The 27,802-nt window shown below is 38.5% G+C and overlaps 1 protein-coding gene across 1 annotated transcript; it reads left to right on the top strand.

Moving 5' to 3' along the window:
* The first annotated feature begins 1,285 nt into the window (after window positions 1-1,285).
* Window positions 1,286-24,531, top strand: LOC108273847 (gastrula zinc finger protein XlCGF49.1). Its single transcript, XM_017483470.3, has 2 exons — window positions 1,286-1,839; window positions 22,321-24,531. The coding sequence occupies exon 2, from the start codon at window positions 22,321-22,323 to the stop codon at window positions 22,921-22,923; it is 603 nt and encodes a 200-aa protein (XP_017338959.1). The 5' UTR covers window positions 1,286-1,839; the 3' UTR covers window positions 22,924-24,531.
* The last annotated feature ends 3,271 nt before the right edge of the window (window positions 24,532-27,802 follow it).

The raw sequence follows: 27,802 nt of genomic DNA, 5'->3' as shown, positions 1-27,802 counted from the left end.
CACCTTGAAATGTCCTTTGTGTAGTATTTGTTCAGTGTACAGGTCCTCTACCACAGACTTAACTGTCTGAATCTGTACAGACATGTTAAATGGGTAGGGGAGGGGACTTGACATTAGGGACGAAGCCAATTTCAATTATCAAGCCAATTTCATTAAGTTACTACAACTTAAATTTTGTTTTAAATCAATTAATGCAGAAATTTCAGTTTAAATTACACACAATATTAAGTTGATGCAATTATCAACATTATTATGTCAACATGTCAAATGATAAACTCATTAGTTGTCACTCGGTTGGATTACTGTAACGCCATTTTAGCCGGAGTTTCTAAATCCACAGTCAACAAACTACAATACGTACAAAACTCTGCCTCCAGGATCCTGATGGGAACCAGGTCATGTGATCATATTACTCCTGTTCTGGAGTCCTTGCACTGGCTCCCGTTCAGGTTCTGTGTCCACTTTAAGATCATGATGTTGATATACAAGGCATTACATGGCTTCACTCTGCATTACTTACACATTACTCTCAGACTGCGCTCCTCACTGTGTAATCTGTTAACTGTTCCACAAACACGCCTGAAATCTGTGGGTGACAGGGCTTCTGTCTCTGCTCCTTCACTGTGGAACTCTCTTCCTCCTGAACTCGGGGAAGCTCAGACCTTTTTAAAGGTCAGCATTTTTAAAGCTGAACACAAGACATACTTTTTTTAAACTTGCATTTGACTGCTGATGTTTACTTTTATTATAATAATAATAATTATTATTATTATTATTATTATTATTATTATTAACGTTGTTCTTATTAACTTTTGTTTTATTGTTTTGTGTGCTGCTTATTTTGTGTACAGCGCTCTGAGAAGCTGCTTTTAAAGGTGCTTTATAAAATAAAGTATTATTATTATTATTATTATTAATATTATTATTAATATTAACACAACTCATCAATAATGTTTACAACTTAAAATCTTTAATTAAATAAATAAATAATAATTTTTATCTTTAAGTTGTGGTGATAGGTCCCCTGAATTACTTTTTAGAGTGTACTTCACAAATTAAACATAAATCTCTCAGCTTTCAAATATGAAAAATGGACTCACATGACCTACTAAACAAATGTATAAGTTGACACCAACAAATGAAAACTCTTTTTGAGTTTTATATTAAGTTTATCGTGTCCTCAAACTGAAATTCTTTTTATGCAAAGAAAAAAAAGTGCAGATCACTTCTGCAATGTACGCAAAAAAAACAAAAAAAAAACAACAGTGTGTGTGTGTGTGTGTGTGTGTGTGTGGGTTAGATTATTCTTATCTTAATAGTTTATTTCATCTGGGTTTTTTCTTCAAAGTAATGATTGTATTGCAGCAAGAGAAGTCTCTCAAAACGCAAAAAGACAGTTTATTTTTGGGGTGAGAATGAGACTTCTAATACTAAACATCCTCTCAAGCGGCGCTGGAAGGTGTTGCTGTGTTCTCTTAATATGACAAAATACATCCAGCTGTTAACTAAATCACTGACGACTGGATCCTTCCCACTCCTGTCCAGTAGGTGGCGGAATGCACAATATAAGTTTGTTCGCCCACCGCCAAAACATTCCAGAAGAAGAAGACGAATCAGAATCGTTTGGCGCGGGTTTCTTGTCTGTGTTTAATTTAAACCGTTTTTGTTTTCTTTTTCATCATTTCGCGCTATCGTGTTTTTGTTTGTAGTATTTTCAGTTTTCCTTCTGCCGAAGTCTCATTTGATTGTAGAACGCTGTAGTTCTTTATTCTAAAGACAGCAAGCGGGGTCCATCCCCATCGGATCCGCCTCCAAATAATCCAGTGCTCTTCCACTAAGGTAGGTTCCACACGCCCCATGGCCAACACTCAGCTTGTAGAGTTCATTAGTGTTCAGTGTGGAGGAGTTCTCTCTCTGCTGGAGAAGACTGCAGTTAGAGGAATCCAGACACTACACAGGGTTAGTTTTTTGCTCCATGCTGAAGTCCATGGGCCAGAGCCGGAGTGTCTCATCAGGAGAATCGGGGGAATTCCCGGGGGGACGCTCAGAAATTGGGCTCATCAAATAATCCTCTTCCATTATTGCGTGACTAAGAACTCCATTTGAACTGTAATAACTGTATTTAAAGCAGCGCATCAGTTCCATCAGAGCGCTCTGAGACAAGTGACGTGAGAAAACGCCCTTTTTACTGCATAAGGAACTGATGCGCTGCTTTAAATACAAATGTAGTGTAATTACTGACTTTAGTTATTCATCAGGTGATAATGTCATGTACAGTTTTCACCCGATTCTCACTCACTACACTTCTGTAAGCGTGGGGGAAGGCGGGGCTTCCTGCTTCTTTGTAGCCAATCGGATGAGCTTCTCCTTGACTCTCCATGTACTCTTATCTGATTGGTTCAATAATCACGCCAATGGCCAAAAGACCTCTTTGGCTGAGTCCGAAAACTTGTACTGTGACAGTAGCTACTGCTGTACAAATCTGTGTGTGTGTGTGTAAATACAATCCCGGATATACTACATCCGCCATGTTGGCATTGTCCTGCGACCTTCGTCATCATAAACACTAAAATCTTAAAGCCACCAGCAGATTAAATCCCCCGCACTGACGGAATAATACACATCAGGAAAGTGAAGTGAAGTGAATTAGTGATGTAATGTGGGCGGGGTTAACAGGTTGAGGTAAACTCGTTACCGTTATCTTGGCCGGCTAAAGGGATGATGGAGATCACAAAAAAGGTTTCAAATGCTGTGAGAACTGTTTTCTTGTTTAAACCTTCAACATGTTAACAATTTATTCAGGTATTGTTCAACAAGTCCTGTTTATCCAAGGTTTAATACTTAAAACGATCCGAGGAGCTATCTTACGCCATTTTTGTTCTGAGCTTGTCCGCACCAGTCCTGTTGCATTATGGGATGTTTGACTCGTGTAGTGTCCATCAGTTCCACACTGCAACATTTTGCCGGAAGCAGTACACCATCCAGGTATTTCTCACCTACTGAGAATTCGGACATACTACCCCTCTGGAGTACTGCTTTTCTCCTACAGTGTAGTCGACTTGAAGCTTGTCTCGGATTCACTATTGAGAAGATCCTGGCAGAACGTAGGGCTGCACGATTATGGCCAAAATGACAACATATTTATTTCACTTTCACGTTTAAATAAACAGACCGCTGCTTTCACCTCCATGTTGTACTACATTCCTACCAATGTACAAATCTTTACATCAAATTAGACTGGTCCTTAAAGTGCATCATCTCGTACAAGCAAAATATAAATAAAATTGTACCCAAAATATAGGATAAGTAAAAATAAAAATGCCATCAACCAAATGAAAATATGCATCAAATATAACAATATGCAGCCAAATGAAAAGAATTCCGGCGAATGCAGAAAAGGCAATAACTGTTTACAGGAGGAGAGATGCAGACAGATCACCCAATAGAGTGGCGCATATCATTTTGTACCGGAACCCGGAAGTGATCATCACACTGGTTCCCTCAACAAAAACCCAATAGCTCTGTGATCAACAAAAGTTGCACACCTGAACCAGTTTATCTGCAAAGTTTTTTCGTGTTCAGCGTGATGACGTTTAATGTCCGCGACAGCCTCTGTAGTGCCATTTAGCAACATGTTACTGTTGTGATTTCCCCTCGCACAAAGCACTTGAGCTTGCAGCTCGCTCTGAAACCCCATAGCGAAGCTCGCAGCGCGAGTTCCAGGTTTTGGCATTACAAAATGACGTCATCCCTGCGCCGCTCTATGGTGATTGGCTGTAAGTTTAGGAAGCGCTTGTTTTGATCTGCAGTGGAGTTTTCTATGAGCGGAGGACGAACTTTAAACATCAGTATCGCAGTCAATCATGTTCATGTAATTGTGGGCAGTCAAAATCGTAATCATGATCGATTATTCGATTAACTGTGCAGCCCTAGCCAAACGGGGGACCAAACTCATCATTCATCTTTTAAAACAGCAGCTCAGTTCAGCAAAGAAAATGCAGAGGGAACACAAGCCATACCTCGTCTTTGAATTCTTGCTGAGAGAGCCATCAAAAGATCCGATGAAAGAGCTTCACATCTCACTTCACACAGGGTGGCTGTGGCTCAAGTGGTAGAGCGGGTTGTCCACTAATCGTAGGGTTGGCGGTTTGATTCCCGGCCCACATGACTCCACATACCGGAGTGTCCTTGGGCAAGACAGTGAACCCCAAGCTGCTCCCGATGGCAAGTTAGTGTCTTACATGGCAGCTCTGTTACCATTAATGTGTGTGTGTGTGTGTGTGTGTGTGTGTGAGAGAATGGGTGAATGAGACCATGTAATCACATTTATCCAAAGTGCTATATAAGTGCAGACCATTTACATCTGGGACACCACTGTACCTTTAACTTTGTCTGGAACGGTTAACCAGCTGTGGACTGACTGATGTTGAGATCCGTCTTTTCACACTGAGGACAACTGAGGGACTCGTACACAACTAATATATAAAGTGCAAACGTTCACTGATGTTGAAGATGTTAACACCATACATTAAGAGCCAGGGGGTGTAAACTTGTGAACAGGATGATCAGTGTAATTTATTAGTATTTTGTCTTCTGGGAGACATGTAACTATTTTATTTAGTGTCTGAAGGGCTGTACTAAATGGGGAAAAAAAGGAACTTTAAACAAAATAACAATTCACACCAATCATCCTGTTTAAAAGTTTACATCCACAGAAGAAGCACAAAAAACTGCAGGTTGTATTGCAAATTTTGAAAAAAGCCTCAGCAAATTCGAGTATTTTTGGTTGCAACAGTTTCAAGAAACTCCCTGAAATCCCGTACAGACTGATTATATCACACAAGCCTAGCGACCACCATACAAGTCTCCAGGGATGTGGCGTTACTGGAATTTTAAGAAGCATGCATGTGACATGAGCTATAACTTCACACCTGAATGACAATCAGATTATTTTTTATTACAATAATGCTGTAATCCATTGTGTTTGGAAACACACAAAGTTCCATGTAGATTTTGCAGAGTCTAAACCAGGAGTCTCCAACCTTTTTTCATTTGAGAGCTATTTTTAAAAAAATGAAAGTGGCTGAGAGCTACACATGTCGTACAATACTTACAATCTTTAACAATTAACAAATTGATATACACCTGAAGGAGTCAGAGAAGAAAACAGAATTGGAGAATAAAGTTCTTTATGGAAAACAGCACACTTTGTTATAGTTGTCTATATATAACTATATGGTTGTTTACGTATATACATTAAAGTCCAAACTAAACTAACTGGAATATAAACAGCAGTAGCATTTCAAATGTTGGCCTGCATTCTGAAGTAAAATGTATACCACATGAATGAGAGTGCATGGTACATGAGAAAAGTGCATGATGGGCCACAAGTATGACATGAAGTGCATTCACAATTATTTACATTTAATGAGCAGACTGACACTGCATCGATTCCACAAGGGAGGTATATGCTGGTGTGTATGTACTTAGGTTCACTCTTATGCAATCATTTAAATGTTCATCTGTCAGTCTTGTTCTGAATTTAGATTTGATCACATTCATATCAGAAAATGCTGCTTCACAAAGGTATGTAGATCCAAATAAAGCAGATGCTTTGAGGGCAGCTTGGTGAATGTTCTTGTAGTTTTCTGGGTCTACCAGACTCCAGAAATGTTGTGAATGTTGCTGAGATTTCAGCTGGATATGATTTTGGAGATTCATCTCCATCTCTACAGCATTGACATTGAACAGTTCAGCCATTTGCTTTGAAATGATCAATGTCTATCTCCATGAAAGGGTTGGCAGTAAATGCCACACATGTCTCAAGATTTTCAAAATCACTGAACCTTTCCTCAAATTCCTGCCCAAGCCTGGACAGGAGGTCACAATACTTAAGATAAGATAATAGTTTATTAATCCCCAGATGGAGAAACTGGGTACATCCAGGTACAACTTGAGTACATCCAAAACTTTGGTTGCATTTGCGTGGCTTTCTTACATCTTTATCAATGAGGGGAAATGTTTGTTTGTTTGTTTTTCAATTGATGAAGGTAAAATGACAGTTTTGCTTTAAATGCCTCCACAGCACTGACCATATCACATATGGTTTTGTCTTTACCTTGTAACTGAAGCTTGAGCTGATTCAGTTTCTGTCACATCAGCCAAGAATACAAGTTCAAGCAGCCATCAGACAACAGGTTAGTGTCCTCCCCTTGGTTCCGTAAAAGCCTTAATTTCACTCAGCAAGAAAATAAATCGGTGAAGGACCTTACTCCTACTCAACCATCTGACTACTATGTGAAGGAGGAGATTGCCGTACTCTGCAGAAATTTCATCAAGAAACAGTTTGAAACATCTGTGTTTGGGCTTTGCTCGAATCGAGTTAATAATCCGATCAACCGGTGTCATGACATGATCAAAACCCATAACCTTAGTGCAGATCTCCTGCTGATGAATGACGCAGTGATGGTTCAGAAATTTAGGAAAGTCTGGGTCGGCCTTGCAATGAACAATAAATCCAGAGTGGCGCCCTATCACGGCTGGAGTTCCATCTGTTGTAATAGACACCAGCTTTTCAAGGGGCACTTTTTTTTCCATGCAGTAGTTCTTCAAAACGTTGTAGATGTCGACTCCTCTGGTCGTGGTTTTCAGAGGAAGTAATGTAAAAAAACTCCCCTTTTGGTGGAAAAATCATCAAAAACCATCTGTACGAAAACAGCCAACTGGTCTGTATCACTGAAGTCCACCGATTCATCACATTGAAATGAAAACCATTTACACCTTTGCCTGTCCTGTTCTAACCATCCCATTGCATCTGAAGAAAGCAAGGAAACTCTCCTTGCCACTGAGCTGGACATCAGCGATAGTGGACATCATTTCTGTCTTGCTTTTGTGGTCCCTGAACAGTTTCGGCCACCACAGTCATTGCTTCCTTCACCATGGAGCCATCGGTGAACTGCTTCTTGTGTTTTGTCAAGACACGCGCCACTTTAAATGATGCCTCTGTTACAGCATTTCCTCTCTTTATTGGTTTGGTGAATAAAAATTGTTGTTTTTGTAATGTTGCTTTCAGCTGCTTCACCTTTTCAGTTCGTAGCCCGCTACACACAGGAAAGTCCCATGCAAAGTTACCTCGAACTTGAGTGAAATGGCGCTCAACATTGCATCTCTTACCGACAGCAATGCAAGCACCGCAAATTAGGCACACACATCTTTGGCTTACATTGGTGAAGAAAAATTCACTCTCTTATTACTCATGGAAATAGTATGTTTTCTTCCTTTTGTTTGTTGGAACTAGGGCTGCACGATTATGGCTAAAATGATAATCCCGATTATTTTGATAAATAATCGAGATCTCAATATTGATCACGATTATTTTAGGGACAACATTTTTATTGCACTTTCACATTTAAATAAACAGACTGCTACTTTCACCTCCATGTTGTGCTACATTCCTGCTAATGTACAAATCTTTGCATTAAATTAGACTGATCCTTAAAGTGCATCATCTCGTACAAGCAAAATATAAATAAAATTGTACCCAAAATATAGGATAAGTAAAAATGCCATCAATCAAATGAAAATATGCCTTAAATATAACAATATGCAACCAAATGAAAACAATTCAGGTGAATGCAGGAAAGTCAATAACTGTTTGCAGGAAGAGAGACGCAGACAAGTCACCCAATAGAGCGGTGACACCAGGACGACGTCATTTTGTACCGGAACCTGGAAGTGATCACCACACCGGTTTCCTCGACAAAAACCCAATAGGATTTTCCCGTAGGCTTTTGGATTATTGCAAAAAATAAGCTCCGTGATCAACAAAAATTTACAACACTAACCCATTTTGTCCATCAAGATAATTTTCACAAATCAACATAACGTTTATGAAGTTTGAAGCGTAAACACAATCGCCAGAAATAAAAACCTAACTGTATGCTATAAACGAACTACACCACGGTCGTTCGACTTCAACGTCACCATCACCAAATTTCCCACAACTTCTCCAAACTTGATTTAAAACATTTTCCATAATACAGATTTCTCTGTGGATGATCCACATTTTTTTGGGGGGGTGGGGGGAGATTGTGAGAACCAGTTTCAGGGTTCTACAGTAACAATTTCTTTACAATTACAAAAATTTAGGAGCACGGTCAAAAATTTTGTAGCACTGTTGAAGTTTAGGTATTTATTTATTCTTTCGAGATGGTAATGTTAATGTTTGAGTCCCATCGTGGCCCTGTGTGTGCGGAGTTTGCATGTTCTCCCTGTGTTGTGGGGGTTTCCTCCGGGTACTCCGGTTTCATCCCCCAGTCCAAAGACATGCATGATAGGCTGATTGGCGTGTCTAAAGTGTCCGTAGTAGAGAGAAATAGTTGGTATAGATTGTAACCGTAGTTTTGACAGGTATAGGTCAAAGGTCAAAAAGATACACATTCTAACTCTCTATATCTAGATCAAAGGTCATGATCATAAAAATATGAATAGTTATGTTAAATCTGGATCACATCCATTCGTGACCATATATGGTGCTGCCATGTGTGTTTTTCCGCCCCACACGTTGCGCACACCTGGTACATCTTTTCACATAGAATATGAAACTCTCTGTGGTAGGACATAAAAATATATATAGTTTTGTTAAATTTGGTTCACATCCAAATCGTGACCATACCTGGTACGACCATTTGTTCCCCCCACCCCACCCACCCCACCCACCCCACACACAGATACAAGTTGCATACTCATGTTTTTCTCACACTCTGTGGTAGGTCATCGACCATGTGTCACCCCCCACCCCACACAGACAAAAGTTGCATACTCATGTTTTTCCTCTTCACATAGAATATGAAGCTCTCTGTGGTAGGTCATAAGAATATATATAGTTTTGTTAAATCTGGTTCACATCCAAATCGTGACCATACCTGGTACGACCATTTGTTCCCCCCACCCCACCCCACCCCACTGCACCCCACCCCACACAGACACAAGATGCATACTCATGATTTTCCTCTTCACATAGAATATGAAGCTCTCTGTGCTAGGTCATAAGAATATATATAGTTTTGTTAAATCTGGTTCACATCCAAATCGTGACCATACCTGGTACGGCCATGTGTATCCCACATCCAAACAAAAATATGACGCACACAAACGCACTTTATTTTCACATTATTTAAAAGGAATTTAAGTGTTATGTACTAAATTACCATAATTATGAGCACAAGTTGTTAAGTTGACAATCATTTTTAAAATTATGTTTCTCCATTTAGATTGTCTGCAGTAGAATGCAGTCTTTTAATCCAGGAAAAATGACCGCCTTTAAGTTTTATAACAATAGTAAGTAAAATCCAGCGTGATTTACATTACAAATCTCATACGTAACATCTCTGCAGGATTTATAGACGTTAAAGCACTGAATGAAATGAGCAATATAGACAAAAAATAAACACTCTGTGTCTACTACTTTTATCTCTCATAGAACTATCCACAGTCCAAAGGCTGTGGAGCTAGAAGGCTACGCGTGCGAATGACAAAAGATTTTTAAAAATAAAATAAAAAATGTATCAATACATGAAATTAGATGACACAATGTAGTTGAGGTTTACATGAATAAGCAGAAATGTAATCATGCTTATCTTTCCTATAGCACAATTGAAAAGCCCTCTCTAGATGAACAGATTTGTCAAATGAAACTTTTTCCTTCTTTTCCACTGCTACGGTAAACTAAAGAGTGGATATTCAAATGACACTGCTAAATATGACTAGCATTAGCTACGTGTACTAGTGCAAAGTAGTCCATCAAATGTATTAGCCGGTGTAGCCTATACACGAGTCCACTATCGGTCATATCGCAACTGAGAACATGCCCCAAATTCATTGCTTTAGTAGAATTTAATGGTAAGTGAAATGATAATCACATTGTAATGTCCTTAGTATTTGTTCAGTCTACAGGTCCTCTAACACTCTGTTAAATGAATAAATGTAAATGTACTACAACGTAAATTTTGTTTTAAATCAATTAATGCAGAAATTACACACAAAATTAAGTTGATGTAATTATCAACATTATTATGTCAACACCACTCATCAAAATAATGTGTACAACTTTAAATATTTAATTAATTCAATAAATTAGAATTTTTATCTTGCAACCCCACATTAAATTTAGATTGTGGGGGTTTGTTTTGTATCGCTCCGCTGTTAGAAAATACACGATGGTTGAATGTGAAGATAAATGAGCAGAATGTAAGCTTGTGAAATAAATTCAACTTTATTGATTGCACTTTTTGAGAAAATGACATGACTTTGAATAAAACTTTACTGAAATAAATACTCTAAAACATTGATATACCCGAAGAAATGTAAAAAAGAAAAAATAATTAAAAAAAACTTTTTACATACCTTCTAAATAGGTCCCTTTAGGAGGTAAACGTTTTAAAGACGGTGTTTTATAAGAAACGCGCGTATTACATGCCTTCTAAACCTAACCCTTTAGGATGTAAAATGCTGCTTAAAAGAATCGAGAGTTTTGTTTAAACTAGAAGACACAATTTCCGGGGAATGTCTTGTAGGCCTATATACAGTGTCCTACACATCTGAGGTGTGTGTGTGTATGTGGGTGTGGGGGGTGTGCGTGTGTGTGTGTGGGTGTGTTAGAGAGAGAGAGAGAGAGAGAGAGAGAGAGAGAGAGAGAGAGAGAGAGTCGAGTGTTTCCTGGGGGTTTGCTGACCAGACTGCTTACAGTGTGTTTATGTTAATGAATCAAGGGACGAGTCGTGTGTTTCAGGGTTTAACGATCCCTACCAATGTGTACATTTGTGGTTTAAGTGAATCTTTGTTTCTGAAATTACTTCTGTGGTAATTATCAGTTTGTGTAACTAATCTATCAGAAAATACTAGACCTGGTGACTGAATGTGATAGATGTATTAGAATTTTGGACATGTTATGCATGTGTAGCTCCCTATGTGTATGATCTATGTGTAATCCTTCTGTCAAGAAATGAACAGACTGAGGTTTGTGAAATAATTGAACTGTTTATTGGCTACGTTGTTGAGAAAAACACTGTGATGTGTAAAACATTTCTACAGTCCTTCAAGGCTGTATGATGTCGTTGTTCTCTTTTACTGAAAGAAAGGTCAAAACCATCGGTGTTATTTGTTGTGAAGACTGAAGTGACAATATGTCTGAAGAAAATGAAAATATGTATTACATATCCTACCTTCTAACCAGGTTATTTTAAGGGTGAAAAAACCTTTTTTTAAAGACGGTGTTTTAAAAGAGTCGTGCATTTTGTTTAAATTATAAACAAGATTTCAGAAAATGGTCCGCCAACGAGGATACTTACACAGAACTTTCGCTAAATACATAAGCTTTTGTCTATGCTTTGACATCCCATGTCCCAGCAGTACATTTATGACCTCTGGTGACCATGTGGGTGTGCGGGGGTGGGTGTGAGAGAGAGAGACACAGGTGTTCTTTCGGGGGTTTTGCTGACCAGAATTCTTACAAATGTGTTTGTTAACGAATTAAAGGGAGTCGTGTGTCTCAGTGTTAAAATAGTGGTTAAGACGTCGTAGTTAAAACACAGAAGAAACTCTGCAACAATCTGTTACAATGTCTGCTCCGAGAAATCCTAATACCCTTAGAAGATTGCTGTGTATTCACCAACAAGAGGACCTGTTGAAATGAGAGAGGACCTGACTTTTGCTCCAAAATTTTTTTTTTAAAAAGCAAGATGTTAGTTTGACAATTTATTAATGAAGGTAATGTAAAGACGTTGTTGTTTAACCCTGAGCAGGGCGTCAACAACTCCAAAGATCCTGTCTTAAGTCCGAGGGTTTAGTTAGGAGGTAGAAAAACATTTAAAGATGACGTTTTAAAAGAAACAAGTGTTTCATCCTTAATGGTAAAAAAGAAAAATGGTTGTACTCCAATATGAAATAAAACGGTGGAGACACACTGAGTACATTTCTGTTCCACAGTCTATAAGGATCCCCAAACTTCATGTAGTGTGGAAAAATATATACACCCTCCGTGACTACGTTACTTAAGGTTTAAACATTTTTATTTTGTGATGGCAGCAAGACAAAACGGTTGTGCATTTGGTATGTGGTGATTTTAGAATAAGGCCCCAAATGTCAAATATGTTTTGTGTATGGCTTCGTCAGGCAAAGATCACGATGGTATGGAAAGAGTATACAAGAGTAATTGGGGTGATCTAATGCTTAGGACTTGTACAGTACTTCAGCTCGGGAACGTCCCACCATGGCGTTCAGAGAGGCGTTATCTATGGTACACGTATATATAATATAGATCAGATCACCAGTCTGTCTTTACCCACTCCTGATCTGGGGGTGGGTGGGATGGGGATAACAGTTCAGGCATATTTCCAACAGAACAGAATATTAGACATTTAGTGTAAAGTAGTGAAAAAATAAATAAAATCTCTGAAACATTTCAGTGAAAATAGTGGTCCATATTTAATGCATTATATTAGAAATGATAGTACAGTCTTTGTTGATCAGTTACCAACTCATACTTTATAATAATTTGTTTAGGAGCATCTGAATCTGGCAAATAACTTTTATTGCATTTAGGGTCTACCGTTCAGCCCTCTTAACTCTAAGAGCATCATCAGTATTGTACGGCAGTTGGGGAACAGTAGTTAGCTTTCAGATGTCAGATATAAAACAACTTTTTGAGTCACAGTGCCAAACTACTGGTATTATATTCGGATCCTTCTTTTTCAGCATGAAGGACCGGCATTTATTTAATAGACAGATGGTACAGCCATATACTTGGTCAGAGGATTTAGGAATTTCTTTGAGAAAGGTTCATTGTTTTCGTTCTTTTATCATAGCTTCAGTTTGTATACTTACTTTGGTTAGTGACTTAAACTGTTTTATTAGGTATGGACAGATTTCATTAACAGGGAACGATGATAGGTGAAGATTAAGTTGGTATGCGTGTACAAAATAAAACTGTCTATATGTATATTTGTCTGCTATCTATCTGTTTAAACACTGCTGTAATGGCGATATAAAGAGAGAGAGATACCCTTTTACTAATTCATAGAAACCCTTTCCACCTTTTCAAGTTCGTTATACATTTTTCTTTTCAAGCATCGTGTTCAGACATTGCAAATCATCAGTCTGAAGGTTAAGGGTTACTTAGATTTTTGCTTCTTCAGCATCAAAAAAAAAAGTCTAAACATTAATCTTATTATTAAATTCAGAAACAATATAACTGTCTGGTTGTGATCATAATAAAAGGCAACGTGAAAGGTTCCTTAATTCCCAATGAGATTTCTCTATGTTCTCTATGACCTTTCTACAGTATATGCCATTAAGTCCTAGTGTCCAGCCATCATCACAGCACGGGAGAGGAAATCTCGTTCATCAGATGTGCGATGTACGTCTAGACAATCTGATAACAAACTACACACACACAACATTTATGTTGAGAGAATTCAGATTGATCTTTGTTCCCAAATAACATAGGATCAGATCCATAGTTTACAGCATCTGTCCCACACGTATTTAATCTGTATTACGAGTACTGAACAAGTTAGAGGAGGAGAAAATGTAGATTTACTGTTCATTGGAACTTTATTGTTTATTTAGATCTGTCTTGATTCATTTTCATATTCAAATTTTTAAAAAATACATTTTATTATTACATCATAAAAAGTCTAATCTATTAAATATCATATCTATTTAAATACTTATTAAGATTACTGTGCTAGTAAGTGTTCCTTACCAGCTCCTGACTATGGCTATCACAGATAGTTGTGTGTTCATGTAATTTTGTGTAGATCCATGTTGTAGAATTGCGTTTGTTGTCTATGAACGTGATTATTCTCTTATAGGATGCAATAGGGTGTGTTAATTAACCACTAATAAAGTGTTTTAGTTTACTGATTTTCATTCACTCAGATCAAACAGGTCATTCCTTCAGATATCTGTATTACTACTTTCCACAACGTGTCTTTATCTCCACCACCTTTGAAACAAAGTGATGCACATGTATTGCCTAACCCTATCCTTACTGAGTGTACCTATTCCTTGTGGACAGACTGAACTGCAGGAAAGAACTGTTAACGAGATGAGGTTATGGTCTGAATTACCAAGTGGGGTAGTGTAGTAACTCTGAGAGCTACAGTACATTAATGAGTTTATCTATATTTACTCAAATCCCTATACAGGAATAGTAAATTGGTGTATGATTTTATGAAAAGAAAAGTAGGTTCTGTGTGCATAAGAAACAGAGAAAGACCATTTTCTGAAAAGAGTCGCATGGTGAAAATCCATGTTCCTACATTCATACGTTATGTTATGTTACGTTATGTATTTTTTTAAAATTTGAATATGAAAATGAATCAAGAAAGATCTAAATAAACAATAAAGTTCCAATGAACAGTAAATCTACATTTTCTCCTCCTCTAACTTGTTCAGTACTCGTAATACAGATTAAATACGTGTGGGACAGATGCTGTAAACTATGGATCTGATCCTATGTTATTTGGGAACAAAGATCAATCTGAATTCTCTCAACATAAATGTTGTGTGTGTAGTTTGTTATCAGATTGTCTAGACGTACATCACACATCTGATGAACGAGATTTCCTCTCCCGTGCTGTGATGATGGCTGGACACTAGGACTTAATGGCATATACTGTAGAAAGGTCATAGAGAACATAGAGAAATCTCATTGGGAATTAAGGAACCTTTCACGTTGCCTTTTATTATGATCACAACCAGACAGTTATATTGTTCTGAGTTTAATAATAAGATTAATGTTTAGACTTTTTTTTTTGATGCTGAAGAAGCAAAAATCTAAGTAACCCTTAACCTTCAGACTGATGATTTGCAATGTCTGAACACGATGCTTGAAATGAAAAATGTATAACGAACTTGAAAAGGTGGAAAGGGTTTCTATGAATTAGTAAAAGGGTATCTCTCTCTCTTTATATCGCCATTACAGCAGTGTTTAAACAGATAGATAGCAGACAAATATACATATAGACAGTTTTATTTTGTACACGCATACCAACTTAATCTTCACCTATCATCGTTCCCTGTTAATGAAATCTGTCCATACCTAATAAAACAGTTTAAGTCACTAACCAAAGTAAGTATACAAACTGAAGCTATGATAAAAGAACGAAAACAATGAACCTTTCTCAAAGAAATTCCTAAATCCTCTGACCAAGTATATGGCTGTACCATCTGTCTATTAAATAAATGCCGGTCCTTCATGCTGAAAAAGAAGGATCCGAATATAATACCAGTAGTTTGGCACTGTGACTCAAAAAGTTGTTTTATATCTGACATCTGAAAGCTAACTACTGTTCCCCAACTGCCGTACAATACTGATGATGCTCTTAGAGTTAAGAGGGCTGAACGGTAGACCCTAAATGCAATAAAAGTTATTTGCCAGATTCAGATGCTCCTAAACAAATTATTATAAAGTATGAGTTGGTAACTGATCAACAAAGACTGTACTATCATTTCTAATATAATGCATTAAATATGGACCACTATTTTCACTGAAATGTTTCAGAGATTTTATTTATTTTTTCACTACTTTACACTAAATGTCTAATATTCTGTTCTGTTGGAAATATGCCTGAACTGTTATCCCCATCCCACCCACCCCCAGATCAGGAGTGGGTAAAGACAGACTGGTGATCTGATCTATATTATATATACGTGTACCATAGATAACGCCTCTCTGAACACCATGGTGGGACGTTCCCGAGCTGAAGTACTGTACAAGTCCTAAGCATTAGATCACCCCAATTACTCTTGTATACTCTTTCCATACCATCGTGATCTTTGCCTGACGAAGCCATACACAAAACATATTTGACATTTGGGGCCTTATTCTAAAATCACCACATACCAAATGCACAACCGTTTTGTCATGCTGCCATCACAAAATAAAAATGTTTAAACCTTAAGTAACGTAGTCACGGAGGGTGTATATATTTTTCCACACTACATGAAGTTTGGGGATCCTTGTAGACTGTGGAACAGAAGTGTACTCGGTGTGTCTCCACCGTTTTATTTCATATTGGAGTACAACCATTTTTCTTTTTTACCATTAAGGATGAAACACTTGTTTCTTTTAAAACGTCATCTTTAAATGTTTTTCTACCTCCTAACTAAACCCTCGGACTTAAGACAGGATCTTTGGAGTTGTTGACGCCCTGCTCAGGGTTAAACAACAACGTCTTTACATTACCTTCATTAATAAATTGTCAAACTAACATCTTGCTTTTTAAAAAAAAAATTTTGGAGCAAAAGTCAGGTCCTCTCTCATTTCAACAGGTCCTCTTGTTGGTGAATACACAGCAATCTTCTAAGGGTATTAGGATTTCTCGGAGCAGACATTGTAACAGATTGTTGCAGAGTTTCTTCTGTGTTTTAACTACGACGTCTTAACCACTATTTTAACACTGAGACACACGACTCCCTTTAATTCGTTAACAAACACATTTGTAAGAATTCTGGTCAGCAAAACCCCTGAAAGAACACCTGTGTCTCTCTCTCTCACACCCACCCCCGCACACCCACATGGTCACCAGAGGTCATAAATGTACTGCTGGGACATGGGATGTCAAAGCATAGACAAAAGCTTATGTATTTAGCGAAAGTTCTGTGTAAGTATCCTCGTTGGCGGACCATTTTCTGAAATCTTGTTTATAATTTAAACAAAATGCACGACTCTTTTAAAACACCGTCTTTAAAAAAAGGTTTTTTCACCCTTAAAATAACCTGGTTAGATGGTAGGATATGTAATACATATTTTCATTTTCTTCAGACATATTGTCACTTCAGTCTTCACAACAAATAACACCGATGGTTTTGACCTTTCTTTCAGTAAAAGAGAACAACGACATCATACAGCCTTGAAGGACTGTAGAAATGTTTTACACATCACAGTGTTTTTCTCAACAACGTAGCCAATAAACAGTTCAATTATTTCACAAACCTCAGTCTGTTCATTTCTTGACAGAAGGATTACACATAGATCATACACATAGGGAGCTACACATGCATAACATGTCCAAAATTCTAATACATCTATCACATTCAGTCACCAGGTCTAGTATTTTCTGATAGATTAGTTACACAAACTGATAATTACCACAGAAGTAATTTCAGAAACAAAGATTCACTTAAACCACAAATGTACACATTGGTAGGGATCGTTAAACCCTAAAACACACGACTCGTCCCTTGATTCATTAACATAAACACACTGTAAGCAGTCTGGTCAGCAAACCCCCAGGAAACACTCGACTCTCTCTCTCTCTCTCTCTCTCTCTCTCTCTCTAACACACCCACACACACACACACGCACACCCCCCACACCCACATACACACACACACCTCAGATGTGTAGGACACTGTGTATAGGCCTACAAGACATTCCCCGGAAATTGTGTCTTCTAGTTTAAACAAAACTCTCGATTCTTTTAAGCAGCATTTTACATCCTAAAGGGTTAGGTTTAGAAGGCATGTAATACGCGCGTTTCTTATAAAACACCGTCTTTAAAACGTTTACCTCCTAAAGGGACCTATTTAGAAGGTATGTAAAAAGTTTTTTTTTCTTATTTTTTCTTTTTTACATTTCTTCGGGTATATCAATGTTTTAGAGTATTTATTTCAGTAAAGTTTTATTCAAAGTCATGTCATTTTCTCAAAAAGTGCAATCAATAAAGTTGAATTTATTTCACAAGCTTACATTCTGCTCATTTATGTTCACATTCAACCATCATGTATTTTCTAACAGCGGAGCGATACAAAACAAACCCCCACAATCTAAATTTAATGTGGGGTTGCAAGATAAAAATTCTAATTTATTGAATTAATTAAATATTTAAAGTTGTACACATTATTTTGATGAGTGGTGTTGACATAATAATGTTGATAATTACATCAACTTAATTTTGTGTGTAATTTCTGCATTAATTGATTTAAAACAAAATTTACGTTGTAGTACATTTACATTTATTCATTTAACAGAGTGTTAGAGGACCTGTAGACTGAACAAATACTAAGGACATTACAATGTGATTATCATTTCACTTACCATTAAATTCTACTAAAGCAATGAATTTGGGGCATGTTCTCAGTTGCGATATGACCGATAGTGGACTCGTGTATAGGCTACACCGGCTAATACATTTGATGGACTACTTTGCACTAGTACACGTAGCTAATGCTAGTCATATTTAGCAGTGTCATTTGAATATCCACTCTTTAGTTTACCGTAGCAGTGGAAAAGAAGGAAAGAGTTTCATTTGACAAATCTGTTCATCTAGAGAGGGCTTTTCAATTGTGCTATAGGAAAGATAAGCATGATTACATTTCTGCTTATTCATGTAAACCTCAACTACATTGTGTAATCTAATTTCATGTATTGATACATTTTTTATTTTATTTTTAAAAATCTTTTGTCATTCGCACACGTAGCCTTCTAGCTCCACAGCCTTTGGACTGTGGATAGTTCTATGAGAGATAAAAGTAGTAGACACAGAGTGTTTATTTTTTGTCTATATTGTTCATTTCATTCAGTGCTTTAACGTCTATAAATCCTGCAGAGATGTTACGTATGAGATTTGTAATGTAAATCACGCTGGATTTTACTTACTATTGTTATAAAACTTAAAGGCGGTCATTTTTCCTGGATTAAAAGACTGCATTCTACTGCAGACAATCTAAATGGAGAAACATAATTTTAAAAATGATTGTCAACTTAACAACTTGTGCTCATAATTATGGTAATTTAGTACATAACACTTAAATTCCTTTTAAATAATGTGAAAATAAAGTGCGTTTGTGTGCGTCATATTTTTGTTTGGATGTGGGATACACATGGCCGTACCAGGTATGGTCACGATTTGGATGTGAACCAGATTTAACAAAACTATATATATTCTTATGACCTAGCACAGAGAGCTTCATATTCTATGTGAAGAGGAAAATCATGAGTATGCATCTTGTGTCTGTGTGGGGTGGGGTGCAGTGGGGTGGGGTGGGGTGGGGGGAACAAATGGTCGTACCAGGTATGGTCACGATTTGGATGTGAACCAGATTTAACAAAACTATATATATTCTTATGACCTACCACAGAGAGCTTCATATTCTATGTGAAGAGGAAAAACATGAGTATGCAACTTTTGTCTGTGTGGGGTGGGTGGGGGGGGTGTGTGACACATGGTCGATGACCTACCACAGAGTGTGAGAAAAACATGAGTATGCAACTTGTATCTGTGTGTGGGGTGGGTGGGGTGGGGGGAACAAATGGTCGTACCAGGTATGGTCACGATTTGGATGTGAACCAAATTTAACAAAACTATATATATTTTTATGTCCTACCACAGAGAGTTTCATATTCTATGTGAAAAGATGTACCAGGTGTGCGCAACGTGTGGGGCGGAAAAACACACATGGCAGCACCATATATGGTCACGAATGGATGTGATCCAGATTTAACATAACTATTCATATTTTTATGATCATGACCTTTGATCTAGATATAGAGAGTTAGAATGTGTATCTTTTTGACCTTTGACCTATACCTGTCAAAACTACGGTTACAATCTATACCAACTATTTCTCTCTCGTAGTGTATGAATGGGTGTGTGAGTGTGTATGTGATTGTGCCCTGCGATGGACTGGCACCCTGTCCAGGGTGTACCCCGCCTTGTGCCCCATGCTCTCTGGGATAGGCTCCAGGTTCCCCGTGACCCTGAAAAGGAGTAAGCAGTAGAAGATGGATGGATGGTAATGTTAATGTGCCACAATATAACACAAGTAGGCATGAGAAAACTTGAGCTGGTCAATTATGACAGAATTTAGGAATATAGTGTGAGCCATAAATTAATTTACCTTCTGATAAACTAAATTTTATATTTTCAGTTAACTTTTAGGTTGTATGCAAAAAATAACCGTTAACCTGTTCCACCTTGTAAACAAATAGAATATTTAAAGCTACACTATTAGACATTTTCCACTATCATGGTTCTGGGCTGGAGTCAGTTCTCGAACCGCTCTGTGTATATTGTGTGTGTGTGTGTGTGTGTGTGTGTGTGTGTGTATATATCTGAATAATCTCATATAGGATGTGATTGGGTGAGTTCTTTTACCCGTCACATGCGAAGCGCTTTAGTTTAATGGTGTTCGTTAAGGATGCACGATCAGGATTTTTACGACCGAAACCGATCCAGATACCAATCTTTTTTTGTTTAAACTTTAATCAGGAGGTCATAAACAGTTAAATGTAAGCTCTCTGCTCATGGTCACTGTTAATTGAATTAAAATAATAGCAATGAGGATACTGTTGGTTAATTGATAGATAAACAAGCATAAAATATTTATTTTTAAATATCTTGAACAATAAATAGTCTTAATTAAAAGTAGATTAACACAAAAATTATCCATATTTGGAAAAAGGCTAATAGCCTTCTAATGAAATAGCGAACTAAGCTTAATGTCAAATTGATATTAAATGCAACCCATAGTAATTAAACATTATTTCATTTCTAATTTTTTTTTATATTTTATGAAGTTATTATAATATCTACTTTTTTATATATTAAATGATTTATTTATAACTAAGCACATTTTCTGTCTTTACATTTTAGTAGTTTTATTTATTTATTTTTTTCCCAGTTATTCCTTTTCCATCGGTTCCCCAGTACAATGTTGGGGGGATTAAATCAGAACATGGAAACTGGAGTTGACATTTCCAGTGATATCTGGCAACCCTGAGTTTAAATTAAGTCAATGCTCTAGTAGAGTTGGTGTAGAAGGAGAGCGGCAGTGTACTGTGTGTTTACAGACTGTACAGTTGCTACTCTTGATTATGATTGGTGAGGAATTTTTTAATATAGAGGTTTGAATTAAACCCACCTTGTAGCATTATCATTATTATTAATTTACTCCGCCCGATGCCGCTATGTCAACATGAACCGGTCACAGTTTGGGGGAGAGGGAATTTGAAGCAGATGATGTACAGAGTTACTCTCATCATCATAATGGCTTCTCTGCAGTATTTACACACTTGTTCGGTTGACTGAGATGAAAAGCAGTGTGAAAGTAACTGTTGCGCGGTGTAGATGCATTTTGGACTTCCTGTAGTTTTTATTCCGATTGTATTATACAATTCCGAACAGGTCACTCGCACTGGTAAGAATAAATATTTATTCACAGTCGCACAAAGTACTTTTCAATCTTAAATGCAATTGAAATGGTCGCACTGTAGAGCCCTGGGTTTATCTGCGAAGGTTTTTCCTGTTCGGCATGATAACGTTTAATGTCCCTGACAACCTCTGTAGTGACACATTTAGCAATGTGTTAGTGTCATAATTTCCGAAGCGAAGCTAGCAGCTCGAGCGCTAAAATGCTACTGCCGTTTCCGGGTTTTGGCATTACAAAGTGACTGCATCCCTGTACCGCTCTATGCTGATTGGCTGTAAGTGTAGGAAGCGCTTGATTTGATCTGCAGCAGAGTTTTCTATGCGCAGAGGACGAACTTTAAACGTCAATATCGCAGTCAATCATTTTCATGTAATCGTGGGCAGTCAAAATTGTAATTGCGATCAATATTCGATTAATTGTGCAGCCCTAGGTGGAACACTGTCTTTACTCCTCCTGAAGCAAACAAAATTTTCTAGCTAATAATATAATATGAGCATGATGACGTGCTTGATTGAAACTTTGGCATGGTGGCGTATGTGGCAAATAAGTACTAAATTTTCAGTGGAGGGGGTGGGATAGGAAGTGGTATAGCCCATTGTGATTGGATGAAATGGGAAAGAGTTTCCAGATTATCTTCGCGAGCTACCTACAATCAGGCCACAAGCTACTGGTAGCTCGCGAGCGACGTGTTGGAGACCCCCGGTCTAAACACATTCAGTGCTTCAGCTTGAAAAAACATTGATGTCCAGAGTGAGGTCATCTTTGTATGGCTAGTCACTGAATTTTATAAACATATGAAGATCTACATGAACTATTTCTGTGTGATTAGTGATGAGAAATGATGTGTAAGTTAGGTCTTGTTCATCTCGGCTCTTATAAAATGATCAGTCACAGTGGTTGTTGTATTAGTAAAATTAGGCTGCAATCAATGGAATTACGTTGCAAATCTAAAATTACAAAGCTGTTACAGCCATTAAAGCTGTGTGATGGGGAGGTCAAACTGCATTACAGTATTGTAGGAGATGTTTCCAACACAATTCCATAAACACATGGGGACAAAATCTAAAATAACTTCAGCATCTTGAATAATTTTGTGTTTTCCAGATGTATCACTGCTCCCAGTGTGGGAAGAGTTTTACTCGTCAGTGGCATCTCCACCGACACAAGCTCATCCACACAGGTGAGAAGCCGTATCACTGTTCGCTGTGTGAGAAGAGTTTTACTCGTCAGAGTGGTCTCCGACATCATGCGTACATTCACACAGGAGAGAAGCCATATCATTGTGGACAGTGTGGGAAAAGTTTTACTCGTCAGAGTCATCTCAAAATACACAAGCGTATCCACACAGGAGAGAAGCCATATTGCTGTGGACAATGTGGGAAAAGTTTTACTTGTCAGGGTCATCTCAAAATACATGAGCGCATTCACACAGGAGAGAAGCCGTATCATTGTGGACAGTGTGGGAAGAGTTTTACTTGTCCGAGTACTCTCAAAATACACGAGCGTATCCACACAGGACAGAAGCCATATTGCTGTGGACAATGTGGGAAAAGTTTTACTTGTCAGAGTAATCTCAAACAACACGAGCACATTCACACGGGACAGAAGCCGTACTTCTGTGGACAATGTGGGCGGAGCTATACTACTTCAACTTCATTAAGGATGCACAAGTGCTCTAACATAAAGCCGTCAGATTTTGTATCTTAATTTGACGAATTCACACGTTTTTAATTTTCATTTTTTAAAGAGGTAAAGAGATTCAGGCATAAAACTGTAGTATATTATTTGTCATGGATTGTAGTATTCTGTTGCTTGGGACATTACTTACTCTCTGGGTTTTAGCAGAATTCATGATTTTATGTTGTTTTCCCCCCAAACGCTACAATATCAAGCATGGAATACACATTTAACCAGTGGGAATGCCCACTTTAATCAACCAATCCAGACCTCTGAGTGAGACACATGACTCGGACATCTCCCTCTAACGTAAGACTTTTCATTTTAAATGATTTGTAAATGCGAGCTAGAATTTGTTTTATAAAATGTCATGTGTGTACTATCGAACTGGACACCTTTCCAAGCCAACAGAAGATGGTTTTGTTTACGGGCAATTTGAAGAGATAATTCTTGTCCAAGTTGCTCCATCTTTGCAGCGTCCATTTAACTATAGCTAACTCCACTGTATGGCCAGAAGTATGGGGATGCCTGACCACCACACCCATATATGCCTTTTGAACATCCTCTGATGGAACGGTATCCAGTCCATGGTCCCTTGAGCCCAGTGTTTGATATAGTTTTCAGATTTACTGCAACCCTGACCAGGATACACAATAAGATCAATGAATGGATTTTTGTTGCATATATGTTTCTTTAAGAAATAAGAAAATGTTTGTATGACCTGCAAGTCTTCGAATTTTTACTGCAGGATCACTGTCACAACCGTGCATATACAGTGAATGGAGCATTGTGAGAGTCCATTACCAGGGGTCTGGGTTTGATGACTCCTTCACTTTAGTAAATCACTTGTTTAATAAATCAGCAAGTTTATACTTTCCTTATTAATCAACAAAAACTCTTCTTAATGCAAATCATAAATGGGTTTTCTCATAGTTGTGTAATTTCCTGTGTTGTAATAAAATGTGAAAAACTATATTTATAAATCTTTAGATGCTTTGCTTGGACACTCGCAGATAAACATATGCATATTAATCATTCATGTTTCTCCAACTTGAATAAAGCTTACCTGTGTGATATTTTGTGCTCTTTTTCATAGAAGATCAGGTTGCCTTTCATCAGCTGCTGAAAAGCCAGTTGTCCCAAGTTTGAGGAGCAGTTCTTTATCACGCTCCATCTTCTTTGAGTACTATTCTCTTATGATGTTTGTCTAAATGATCAGGAAGTGTGTGTACATTTGAGTCAGAGTCTTGGGGACTCCACTCTCTGCTTCAACCAACATTCTCTCTAGAACAGTGGCTGAAATCCAGCAGAAGACTGGGATGTGGTACATGATGTAGAGGCTTCTTAATGACTTGTGTGATGATGTTGTTGTCCAGAATCTGATCACTGATCCACTTCCTGAAGTACTCCTCCTTCTCTGGGTCATTGAACCCTTGTACGTCGTCTGTGACTCGATCGACACACTCGGAGGGGATTTGATCAGGTGCTGTTGGTTGGGAGGTGATCCAGATGAGAGCAGAGGGTAGCAGATTACCTAAGCAGAACGACATCCTCAGCGAATCTTGGCATAGTGGCTTCCACAGCAGTGTGGGGAAGCATAACGGAGCTTTTCGGCTGCAACAGGAGGTGGCTGAGTGGCATCCTCAGTCACGCATTGAGTGTGGGCGTCGTTCTCCATCAACTTTGCAACCTGAACTTGGTTGGCTGAGTCGTTGGTCTCAGACATGAGGAGAACTTGGTCGTACGTGTCAGCAGACTCGGGCATGAGCAGAACTTGGTTGGTTGTGACGTTGGTTTTAGGCATGAGAAGAACTTGATCATCCGTGTCGGCAGACTCGGGCGTGAGCATAACTTGGTTGGTCGTGGCGTCAGTTTCAAATGTGAGCAGAGCCTGGTTGGTCGTGATGTCGGCTTCAGTCTGATTTCAGACTGAAACTTGGCGTGTAAGGTCACATTGTTGATCTCAGACTGGGACTTGGCATGGGAGGTCACATCATCGACCTCGGACAGGAACTTGGTTGAGTGGTCGCCTCTTCAACCTCGGACAGGAACTTGGCTTGAGAGGTCGCCTCTTCGACCTCGGACAGGAACTTGGCTTGGGAGGTCACCTCGTTGCCCTCTAGCAAGAACTTGACTTTATGCTGGAGCTCTGGGGATGAGACCGCCTCATGGGTCTCATGTTGGGGCTCTGGAGGTAAGGTTGCCATGTTGACCTCGGTCTGGAGCTCAGCAGGTAAGACCACTCCGTGAGTCTCATGTTGGAGCTCTGAGTAGAAGGTCACCCAGTTAGCCTGCTCATAATATGTAGTAATTACTGAACATCCTCATGACCAGTCCCAAAAACATATCCCACAACCCAGTCCTCTTGATCCCATGGCTACTAAACGCTGGGCCACAAAACCAGGATAATAGGAACTCTAGCCATTGCTTCTCACCAGGCTTGGAGTCCATTAGACTAGAAAAGTATATCTGGCAGTCCCCAAGAAAAAATTGACATGACACTCTGAATCCACCATTGTGAACAAAAGCTTGAATTAAAAATGTAATAATAAATGCAATCATTTTGATACTGGTGGATTCATCTGTGATTGTCACGGAATCTTCTTCTGCAAAAAAATAATACATTTCTGAGTCTCGAGGTTTTTGACGGCAAAAGGAGATTAGACTTTTATTACCATAGTAACAAGAGCCGAGTCAGTTTGCAAAGCAACTGCCGGACTCCATCTTTATACATTATTTCATACCCCTTCAAATCAAAGATTCTCTACAGCTCATACATCTGTTTTGATGAGTATAAAGGAGGACATTTTGCAAACTAACACACACATGTCCTTGAACTTTACTGCATCTTCTCTAACACAGCTACCCTTATCTTTAACTGTGGTTTGAGCATAGTCAACTTTATTATTATTATTATTATTATTATTATTAATATTATTATTATTATTATTATTTTTAGACTGTATCTTCATACGGATTAGCATTACTCTCCTAATCATCAGTTTTAACAATACATTCTTAGAAAGTACAGACACTAAGCTGGTGAGGAAAATTGCCCAGTCCTACGATTACAGGTGCAAGCTACAGAAACGCTGAGCAATGGCAGATAACGAGTGCTGGGAAGAAAAGATACCATTACGAGTGAGAACTGTGTGCTCAGTGACTTCCCACAAGCTAGAGCCACATCAGCTTGTCATTGTCACGATTTCCTCTAGAGCAGTGCTGCAGTATTGCAGCGTGCTCGGAAACCCAAAGCGTGAGCTTGTTGTGCAAGCTCTTGGCGAACGCACGCTTTTGGATCTTCAGTGACATTGACTTTGTTTACTTGGGGCACATGCTTTTGTTGTGGTTTATGTCCTGTCTCCGCCCCTGTACTGTCATTGATTGTTTCCCATATGTGTCATCATTGTTTTCAGATGTCCTTTCTTTCACCCCTGATTACATTTGTCATTTAAACCCCTAGTGTCTCTTTGCACATTGCATACTATTGAGTGTAATTCATGGTTCCCTCAATGAACTGTAGCTCCCCAGTGCCGGCAGCACTCATGCAGCCCCAGTCCATGACACTCCCACCACCATGCTTGACTGTAAGCAAAACGCAATTGTCTTTGTACTCCTCACCTGGTTGCAGCCAAACACGCTTTACACCATCTGAACCAAATAAGTTTATCTTGGTTCCAGTAATCCATGTCCTTTGCTTGTCTTCAACAAACTGTTTGTGCATCATCTTTAGAAGAGACTTTCTTCTGGGATGACAGCCATGCAGACCAATTTGATGCAGTGTGTGGCATATGATCTGAGCACTGACAGGCTGACCCCCCACCCCTTCAAGCTCTGCAGCAATGCTGGCAGCACTCATACATCTATTTATTGAGGGAACCATGAATGCTAACATGTACTGTGACGTACTGAAGCAGAGTATGATCAGTATGCAGTATTCCAGCATGATAACGACCCCAAACACACCTCCAAGACGACCACTGATTTGCTAAAGAAGCTGAGGATGAAGATGATGGACTGGCCAAGCATGTCTCCAGACCTAAACCCTATTGAGCATCTGTGGGGCATCCTCAAACGGAAGGTGGAGGAGCACAAGGTCTCTAACAGCCACCAGCTCCGTGATGTCCTCATGGAGGAGTGGAAGAGGACTCCAGTGGCAACCTCTGAAGCTCTGGTGAACTCCATACCCAAGAAGGTTAAGGCAGCGCTGGAAAATAATGGTGGCCACACAAAATATTGACACTTTGGGCCCAATTTGGACATTTTCACTTAGGGGTGTACTCACTTTTACCATTGGTGTGTGTGTGAAATGAGACACAGTGTAAAGCGCTTTGGATAAAAGCACTATATAAGTGCAGTGCAGATCATTTAACAGGTTTTGCAATAGTTACGATAACTCCATGTTTCCATGAGGATGGCAGCTTCCCTTCTTCCCATACCCTGTTAAAAAGACCCAAAATCAAACCCAATGATGAATCTGAAAGATGTTTAAGTATTTCATAGCAAATTTCATCCTGCCCTGGGGATGTATGCTTCACACTCACTAGAGCCTGTTTTAGTTCATACGTTGAATATTGAACATTAATTGTTCCTCCATTGATGTAATTTTTTTCTAAAATGTTTGGGTTCTCTCTTAGATTCTGTTCTTTATGTCTCTTTATTTCATTAGATATGTTTTCATTACTATGTACTTTAACAAAAGATTCTACTAGAACTTCTGCTTTTCCACCAGTGTCGGATCAATTGCTGAATATCTCCCTTTTGCTGCATCCTCTGGAGGCGACGTTGACATATAATGCAGCAGCCAATGTGGCATCTAGTTATATGTCTATGATACTCTGATGATGAGGATGAAAATACTCTACTACAAGGCCATTACTATCTGTGTTTATGCTGCCCCATAATGTGC

Source organism: Ictalurus punctatus, chromosome 13 (assembly GCF_001660625.3).
Source record: "Ictalurus punctatus breed USDA103 chromosome 13, Coco_2.0, whole genome shotgun sequence".
Taxonomy (NCBI): Eukaryota; Metazoa; Chordata; class Actinopteri; order Siluriformes; family Ictaluridae; genus Ictalurus; species Ictalurus punctatus.
This window is presented reverse-complemented; position numbering and strand designations above follow the sequence as displayed.